Source organism: Charadrius vociferus, unplaced genomic scaffold (genome assembly GCF_000708025.1).
Source record: "Charadrius vociferus isolate BGI_N301 unplaced genomic scaffold, ASM70802v2 scaffold228, whole genome shotgun sequence".
Taxonomy (NCBI): domain Eukaryota; kingdom Metazoa; phylum Chordata; class Aves; order Charadriiformes; family Charadriidae; genus Charadrius; species Charadrius vociferus.
In genome coordinates, this window is record NW_009649864.1 from 1656997 (window position 1) to 1666411 (window position 9415).

At 44.5% G+C, this 9415-nt stretch overlaps 1 protein-coding gene across 1 annotated transcript in view; it reads left to right on the forward strand.

Moving 5' to 3' along the window:
- Nucleotides 1–8293, forward strand: part of LOC104291789 (cholesterol 24-hydroxylase) — a 13591-nt gene extending 5298 nt beyond the window's left edge. The window contains exons 6-15 of the mRNA XM_009891079.1: nucleotides 443–581; nucleotides 1186–1296; nucleotides 2057–2213; nucleotides 2561–2623; nucleotides 3295–3367; nucleotides 3803–3887; nucleotides 5658–5768; nucleotides 6034–6122; nucleotides 7039–7105; nucleotides 7968–8293. Coding sequence (XP_009889381.1) covers nucleotides 443–581; nucleotides 1186–1296; nucleotides 2057–2213; nucleotides 2561–2623; nucleotides 3295–3367; nucleotides 3803–3887; nucleotides 5658–5768; nucleotides 6034–6122; nucleotides 7039–7105; nucleotides 7968–8129 — 1057 coding nt within the window. The 3' untranslated portion in view covers nucleotides 8130–8293. The remainder of the gene's footprint in view (nucleotides 1–442; nucleotides 582–1185; nucleotides 1297–2056; nucleotides 2214–2560; nucleotides 2624–3294; nucleotides 3368–3802; nucleotides 3888–5657; nucleotides 5769–6033; nucleotides 6123–7038; nucleotides 7106–7967) is intronic.
- The last annotated feature ends 1122 nt before the right edge of the window (nucleotides 8294–9415 follow it).

The window sequence follows — 9415 nt, forward strand, 5'->3', positions numbered from 1 at the left end:
AGCGTCGTGATGGCTGCCTTATCCTGTCGGAAAACACACCTCTGGGATTTGAAGTGGGCAAGCCTCATCATTCACCTCCCCGAGTGATTCCCTGGGGGAGATACGGTGTGGTTGATGAGTAGAGGTGTGGTCTAGTTTGGCTGTGTGTGCCTCGATGCATTGCGTTTAAGGTCTGAAGATAAAGTCCATTTGTCTCAGCATGCACAGGCCAAAGCCCTTTACCACGACAACCGTTGTTTACAAGGCAGAAGAGAGCAGGGCTGCCATAAGAAGAATTTAGCTTATTTTATCTGCTTGCTTTTTAAAGTATTAAGGCAAATTTATTATAAATTAAGAAACAAAAATCCTCTACAATTTGCAGTGGAAAATAACGAAGTTAATTTTGCCTCAGCAAAGATGTCCTTTCCGGAGCCCCCATCACTCATTTTTATTAATTGTTCAGCTACCTGATTGGTCTGATGGAAACTTTTAATGAAAAAGCAGAGGAGCTGATGGAGAAGCTAGAGGAAAAGGCAGATGGAAAAAAAGAGTTTAGCATGCTGACGATGATGAACCGGGTGACTATGGATATCATTGCAAAGGTACCAGCTGTCCGCTTTCTTGTTTCCTCTGCGACTGGCAGGAAGGAATGGAAGTAATGGGTACCGGCAACAGGATGGGATCAGGAGCTGCAGGCAGGGACCAAGACCTTTACCCGGCAGTGCCAAAAGAGCTGAAGGACTAATTGTGCCACTCCCATTCAAGCTGAACCGTAGGAAGGGACAGTTAGGGAAGGGTCTGCACAGCCTAGGCGGGGGCTGCAGGACGGGGACCCTTTGCAGAAGCCCTTACAGCCTCATACCTCCCACCCATGTGTGCACACCACGGGTCGGGGCACACCAGTGCTTGTTCACGAGTTTAATGGCATTATATGTCAGCATGAAGTCTGCCTTATGCTGGCTTTTCTCTTCTGTATGCAACACAGTTTGGGATGAATGGAGAGTAACAGTAAATTATTAACCTCCCAAATAAGAAGGAAGCGTAATGTAGGTATTACCTTTCCCTCACAGCCTCCTGCAAGGCACGTTCTAGCCTGAGGTATTTTTAGGGGAAAAGGCGGCAGTGTGAGGCTGTCCTGCTCTTTCACCCCAGCCACAGGGAGCCAGGAGGGTACAGTGAGTTGCCTTTTTCTCTCCCACTCCTCAGGTAGCATTTGGCTTGGAATTAAACGCACTGAGCAATGACCAGCTGCCTTTGCCACATGCTGTGCGCATGGTTTTGGAGGGAATGACGAAGATGCGTATCCCCTTCTTCCAGGTCTGTAGACTTCTCGCTTCTAGCTGGAGCCCCTGCTCCTGCATGAGCGGGCCGGAGCTGTGCGAGGTCCACGTACGATGAGGAAAGGGTCATCAGTAGCTTTTTCTCTCCAATGTGCATTGAGATAAAATTCATTAGTGCTTTAAAATACTTGCAAAATGAACATTAACATCAACATTTAATGCTTCCTTTTTGTCTTTCTGCCTTCTCTTCCCCCATGCATGTGTCTTCTCATATGGTTTTACGCTTTCACACCCATCACTGCAAAACCTGAGATTTTTACCATTTGTTCAAGAAAGATGGCAGCCTTCGCTCAAGGTGGAAGAAATTTGAACTTCCTTACCATAAAAAAGTTGCATTTTCTACCAAAATTCATATGCTAGGAAATTACAGATGCAATCTGAAATACTTAAGTTAAAAATCACACCACAATTTCTGTAGCTGTAGTTCAGGCTCCCATTTTCCTTTTTGTGCTCAGAGGTGAGATTCTGTATCGCGTGCTGCAGTTTCTCTCTATGGAGAGGTGAGGAATTTTGCTCATGGTGCTCCAAACATCAGCTCTGACAAGGCAGGACATCAGCATGCCCAGATTGGAATATTTCTCATTTCAGCCCAAACCCTTTACCTTAAGGACTTTGTTCCATAGAGAGCAGACGTTTTTGTGACTAATGTCATTTAGCAGAAGCAAGGTGCTCACTTGAAAAATAGCACTTGGTAATATTTTTTACCAGCAAAAGGACTAAAGAAATTCTGTATTCAGTACATGCCAGGAAAACAGAAGCTGGTAAAGGAGGTCAAGGACAGTGTGAGGCTGCTGCGGCGTGTGGGGAAGGAGTGCATTGACCAGAGGAGAGAGGACATCCAGAATGGGAAGGAAGCCACACTGGATATTCTTACGCAGATACTGAAAGGAGATGGTAGGGGACATGTTCCTGTTGGAATGAATTAATCTGTGGCGTGTTTTGCTATGAGATCTGGGGAGGTGTATTTTGGGGATCTGAACTTTGATCCTCTTCAGGAGGGTTTTTTCACACTGAAGGTAGTTAGATTTGCTTTGAAAATTCCCCATTTCTTTGTGTTGGATCAAATATTGGTCGCTAGTCCCCACTGACTTGCCTACTCGGCATCCCCTCCCGATGCCACTTCAGACAAAATTGGGCAGAAATTGCACCAAAACTGGTGCAAAACAGGGCAGAACATTCTGGCTGTTACAGCTGGGACACAGGGACATCTTCTAATCCTGTTTGCTTTTTTCTCTTGACAGCTCTGGAGGAAACTAGAGATGATGAAAACATTCTGGATAACTTTATCACTTTCTTTGTTGCGGGTTGGTAGCTGTTTTAACATTTTGGATGTGTCATGTGGGAAGCTGTACTCATTTTGGGGCCATCTGTAGGGTCATGATTAATGCCCTGTTTACTCTGTGTGATGCTGCCGTAACCAAGGAGTCACTTGGTCGGAAAACAGCAGTAGTACACTGGTGTAGGACCAGCTGAGTGAGGTCTGAAAATACCTCACAAATACATCTTTGCAGAAGTCTGTTGTCTGTAATCTTTCAAAATAATATATATGCCTATCCATGAAAAAATGAAAACTATCTACATAAAGCAGACATTTCAAAGAAAGACAGCTAGAAGCTCTGTTTTCCCTCAAAACCTGTAAGTCCTTGCATCTTGGCAGAACTGTGTGTCCCGTAATATGTCAAGGGAAATACTGAACCTCCCTGCCCCTTCTGTTAGGGAGCTTATACCCAGTAGGTGCCATGTGCAGCCAGTGCACAGTATCTTTACCAGCTATGTGTTGTTCTTGTCGTTCTGGAAAGCTCCTTGTGTAGATTTTACATCCCTTTTAGTGTTTCCTTTAATTTCTAGCGTATTTGAAATAAAACATTTGGGGCCTGACGTTTAAAGTTTCCTGTTCACAATCACACTAGCAGACCATCTTTGTATCGTGTTATTGTGTCATACTAACCTTTAAACTGATTTTTTTGTGTTGTAGGTCATGAAACCACTGCCAATCAATTGTCATTTACAGTAATGGCACTGGCTCAGCATCCTGAAATACTGGAAAGGTATGTGCGCTCCAGTTTGCAAACCCAGCTTGCTGTTAATTTCAAGGTGAACTTAATTATGAGAATTAAAAAAAAGCTAGGATCAATTCCCAATAAATTCTACCCTCTCTTCCAACATAAACAGTTTCGTAGTCCCAATATATTTAAATTTTTAAAAAAAAAGCTTAAGCTTAATTACTTCAATAAGTGTTTTTTTTCAAAGCCTTTATACAAAGCCGGTCCTGAGTCCTGCCTGATTCAGCTGCACTGTGTGCACATTGCTGCATCCTGATATGAAGCACAAGTTCAGGCAGGCTGGCTGGGAATCAGTAGGCATTTTGCCTGAGGATGGGAGTCAAAGTCCAACTCAGTGTCTGGAAAGTAAAAAATGTAATTTGTCAACTTGCCTAGCAAGAAATGGGTGTCTGCAACTAACATTTTCTAATTTAACTGCAGGCTTCAGGCTGAAGTGGATGAAGTTCTTGGTTCCAAGAGAGACATTGACTATGATGATCTTGGCAAACTCACATACTTATCCCAGGTATTGTAGGAGTGAGGTAAAATACCAGTCAGAGCTGTTTGGTAGCACTCCTGCCATCTCATGGGACTGCAAAGAGGAGCCCCACACTCTTAAAATTTTAAGAGCAATGCCAATATTTGATCTTGACAGTGTTTGTCCCCAGAGACTCAGATTCCTTCGCTGCTTTCTTTAATTATTACCAAGCTGAGAGCTAGAGAGGAGTTGCTTAATCCCTACCTGTTTAAGCTGAAACCATAGCTGTATTTTAAGAAGGGTTTGTAACTTCAAGCCCAACCTGTGCGTGAGTCCCAGGCACTTCCCAAGCTCACAACTCTATTTTTGATTATTGTTAAAGCATTTCCAGCTGTGATCTCACCATGCACCACAAACTTAGCAGGATTTGAGGACATCCAAAAATAATGGCTGTTTTTTTGCAACTTCAATTTTTAATTATTCAGTCTGGAAACTCTCTTCAGTCACTCGGGGTGGGGGTGGGCTGGGGGGGAAGTTGGGTCCTAAAAGAGGTCTTGTGTATAGAAATGCTGATTGGTAATGAACTGCAAAGCCAGAGCTTGGCTACTTACCAGCATTTGTGTTGTGTATTCTTTTTGACAAGATGGGGGACACCAGTAGCCCTCAGGAGAGGCTGAATCACAGCCCTGGCAGCTATTCTCCCTGCTTAAATTCCCTGTGATTTTAGTGATCTGCCATGATCACTCTTCTCTTAAACTGCCCTGTCAAGGTGGGTGATGGTGTTTTACCATTTGCCATATCCCATCCTACAAATCACTGTACTTTGACAGCAGATAGATTTCAAAGGTATATTTCTCACAAGGAAAAGGCATCTCTGTGTGATTACAGAAATCAGCAGGTTTCATTAGGCTTCTCCAACCACCATCACAATTACACCACTCCAATTAGGATGAGGTATCTAAGCCTTTCAGTTTTAAGACAGATCACATGAGAACCTCTTAAAGCAGACTATTTATATAATAGAACAAATCTGGAGCTGTACAACCAAAATCACAGTCACCCTTGGTCAGAGCCAATCCATCACTGGAGTATCAGGGACCATGGGACTCCTCTCCTGTCGCTCAGGCAATTCTGAATCCTTTTGTCCATGCTTCTTTTTCATTAATCCACTTGAGCATACACACCATTAATTGCATTTGCAGTGCGATGCTAATGTGCACTGTTAATTAGGTTTCACTTTGATGAAATAAGCCATTCTTACAGCTCACTGCCACCAAAAGAAATGGTCTCATTCCATTTTTTCTCACTGATCCCTATTCATTTTGCTTTGCCAGGTTGTTTTTTGTCATTTTGGTGCTCTGACCTGGCTCAACTCCCTGAACGGCAGGAGCGGGAGCGCAGTGCTGAGAGCAGGAAAGAGGTGGGAGCAACCACCCATCCTCATGGCAGTTGGCTCTGAGAACGGCTCACTGGGAGCATGAGAATTCACGCAGATATTCCCTTTGAATTTGCTTCCCAGTCATTTTTTAACTTAGTTTTTGACCTGACTTGAGGTGCTAGATCTGTTCGATGTGTGGTATCTCTTGCTGCTTTTTCTCTGTATTTTACTAGTTGTAGGAAAGAACTAGCCCTGAAGGAACTGACTTAGCCATATATTTTGCCCACAGGAGTCCAAGGCATCTGTTCCACCAGCATCTGTTTCACAAGTCAAAAGCTCCCTTCTAGCCAAAATGAAAGGCCATAGGGAGGTAATTAATTTTATTTCTGCTTCCTACACTGTATTAACCAAGTGACCTTTTGTGCTTTTTGCTGACACAGGTTTTGAAGGAATCGCTGCGGCTATACCCGCCTGTCCCAGGGACAGTACGCTGGACGGACAAGGAGCACGTTGTCAGTGGCATCAGAATTCCTGCAAACACGACACTCATTGTGAGTCCCATCCACCAGCAGCAGCTTTTAGCTGCTGCAGTCAATCCAAATCTAATGGATCTGTGTATCAGAGGAAGAAAATCTTCCCTGGGCATTTTTCTACTGGCTTCTCTGAAATTTTGGCCAAAACTGGGGTATAAATTGGGAGTCCAGATCATTTTTGCCTGCGGAGTGGAAGGCAATTATGGTTTTGTAGCTGTGACAGCAAAGAGGCATTTTCAGTGTGCTACTCCTGACTAATGCAAATAAACTCTTTTCTTCACAGTTCAGCACTTACATAATGGGAAGGATGGAAAGGTATTTCAAGGATCCGCTCACTTTCAATCCAGACCGATTTAGCAAAGATGCACCTAAGTGAGTTTCTTTTTACTCTCAGGTTATTAAATATGTAATAAGGAACCATTACAGGAAGAGATTTCAAGGGGAAGAAAGTAGAATAAAACTAATTTTCCATTCCAGTATGAGTAACGGTAAAGCCTTATCCAAATGCAAAGAGAGAGGAATAAAGTGCGGCTTCTGTTCAGAAGTTCTTTATACTATGCGATACTTTACAAAAAAAAGACCAATACTAATGTTATTTCATGTTTTTGTTGAGGTAAAGAGGCAGTGTTTGGGCCAAAACCAGGTTGGGCCAAAACCAGCCTTAATGCAATACAGGCGTTTAATGCGTGGCAGCGCTGGCCCCCGATGCTTGAAGTGTCTCCACATTAGAGAGGGGACAAGGGGCTGAGGGACAGAAGATGCTGTTCAGCCGTATGGGCAGGCAGCCTAAGCTGCTAAGTAGGCGGGAACGCGATAGGAGGGACCAGTGACCTAAACAGTTGGTGCTGATCCCTGCATCTAACTGCGTCGTGAGTCAGGGGTTTTACTTCAGCCTAGAGTTAGTTTGGTCTCTTGAACCAAATGCACCCTCACTCACATGGTTCAGAGCTGCCCAAAGGAGCAATAATTGGGTGGATTGTTACGTCCCTGCAATGGGTTGGAGAGCATTAAGAGTACGCTTGACATTCAGCTTTGAAATAAGGTTTGCACTCATCAAAACAGCTCTGTGAGCTGAGCCGTATAGTAAGCAGAGAGATGATGAAACTTGCTGCAGAACTGTATTGCTGCTCTGAAGCAAAAAAAAAAAAAGTTAATTTGGAGATTGTCTTAACGAGGCAGCTAGGTGAGGTGGTATTTAGACCATTTCCTTGCTGCTGTTATGAAATATTTGTTTGTTTCTTTACGACCAAGCTGTCAGAATGACAGATTTTAACATTTTTCTTTGCAGGCCATATTACTGCTATTTTCCATTCTCTCTGGGACCCCGATCCTGCATCGGGCAGATATTTGCCCAGGTAAGCAAAGGCCTGGAATGATGCTTAATAGCAAGCATTGGGCTAGCTCAGGGTGTGCTGGCCATGGCTAGTGGTGGGGGACCAAAGGCAAAACTGATGGTGCACTGACCCACGTTCCTCTAGAGGGGAGGTCCCCACCATGCCCATGACAGGTCATGTCTCTCACATGCTGTTACGTGAGCAGACATACACGTACTAAACTGGTCCCACGTCACCCGTGCCCAAGGAAGAGGCAGCAGGCTGCTCTCCCTCTGAACTGTCCTGGGTCACCCTGCTTGAATCCAAACCCCTTGATGGGAATTGCGGCCAACATCCCTTTGCCAGCCGAGGTCAGACACACAGGGGGTGTGCAGGGGCCCTTAGGGACTGTCCTGTAGCTGCAGCTGGCAGGGTCAAGGTAGGGAAAACATCAGCTGGCAGAAGGGCATAAGCCAGGACTGGCACTGAGAAGGTGAGGAGGGGACTGCGCGGATGGGAGGAACAATTTGATGAAGTATATGATTATATGGCAAAGAGCATTTCAGAAGGACAGCAGGAGGGCAGCTGTTTGGGTCTGTGCTGTTGAGTTCATCGAAGCACCAGTGCTCAAAATCTTCCTGTTCAACCTCCGGTTTCCAAAGCAGGGTTAACACATGAACACAGGGACAGATCTTTGTGCCTGTCAGTTGTCCTCAAGTCCAGGAAGCCTCAGGCAACTCTGTTCTTCCTGTCTAAACTCAGTCAGCTGCATTAAGACTAACATTTAAGTTTTAAATCTCTATATTGACAAAGCAGCATGATGTAATACACTGACTTGACTTGGCTGCCATCCAAGCTGTATTTGCTGTCACTGATGATACGCTTGCTTTTTTTTCCTCAACAGATGGAGGCAAAAGTGGTGATGGCAAAACTGCTGCAGAGGTTTGAATTCCAGCTGGTACCAGGGCAGAGTTTTAAACTCGTGGAGGCTGGAACCTTCAGGCCACTAGATGGAGTAATGTGTAAATTAAAGCCAAGGAGCCCTACAGGAGGCTGCCAGGCGTGACTACTCAGGGATGGGAACGTGCCATGGTAGTCATAGCACTTCTCCTGATTTTGAAGCTCTTCCTACTAATCAAAGGTTAGATTTTGCAGCCCGCTTTAGAGGATTACTAGACTGAAATTTTTCCTAGCTTTCCTTATCATTGACTGAAGAAAACCTTAGGAGAGTCACTCTAGATATGTTTGAGCATCTTTGATCTGGAAACATACCTGGAATTGCAAAGCCTCTTATTTTCCTGGGGGACTGTTTGGTCTGACCAGAGTAGGAAGAGAACATCCTTTCACTGGAGTATCCCTGGAGCTCCACACAAACCTAAACTCAAATCCCAGCTGATAGTTTCCACTAACTTGACTTACAACACTTACAGGGTCTAAGTGAGCCCCTGTTCGGGTTATTTCATAGTAGAGCTCAAGATTTGGGCTGAACTTGGGAAGAGAAGTTTAGAACTATTCTCTTGGTCAAAGCAATTTTCCCATCCGTTCTCTAAAAGAGAGATTGATGGGAGCAATCTGAAACAAAAATCAGAGACTGTGCCACTAGTTTTCCCTATTGCTTCTGCCTCATTTTTCTTCAGTCTGTCCTACTTTTCTTTCAATATTTTTCAGAGTGCAGATTCCCAATCCATGCTGTAGAAAGGCGCTCTCCTGCTTCCTCCCACCCCTTCCCACAGCTCCTCCTCATTCTCGTGAGACACTTTTCAGGGGGTCTTGCTGCGTTCATTTTTACCTGGTTCATTTTCCCCATCTGGCTCATCACAAATCTACGGTAACGCTTGGCCCGGGTGGTCTAGTAGGTACAGCAGGGTTGGAAGTAAGTGCCTGGAACCAAATGCTGCTTAAAATGATACTGCTGCTGAAGAAATGCCTGTACAACTTTGGTCAGAAGCAGAAGAAGGTCCCGTACTCCCTTTTTCTGCAGCTGTACCAAAATTGCTCACTGCTTGCAGCCTGGCTCTGCTAGGGAGAAAGTGATCATGTGAAAATGCCACCTTCCAGAAATAGGTGGATACTTAATATTAGTTTAGGCCCTGAAATACAAGGAATTCAAGACATTTGGTGCTGCTGTTGTTATTTCATACCTTTTTGAATTAAAAGGGCAAGAACTTGGTCTGTACGCTGTCAAGTTCCAGTGGTGGTTTTCACACTAGGAAAGTAACGTCCCAGAGCTTTCCCTGGTTCTGCTACTGTTGTGCACCATCTCGCTCAGTGCAGCAGTGGGATAAGAGGCCAGTAAGGTTTGTGTGGCTCTTGATAACATAAGCAATGTTATACAGTGTATTAATATGACTT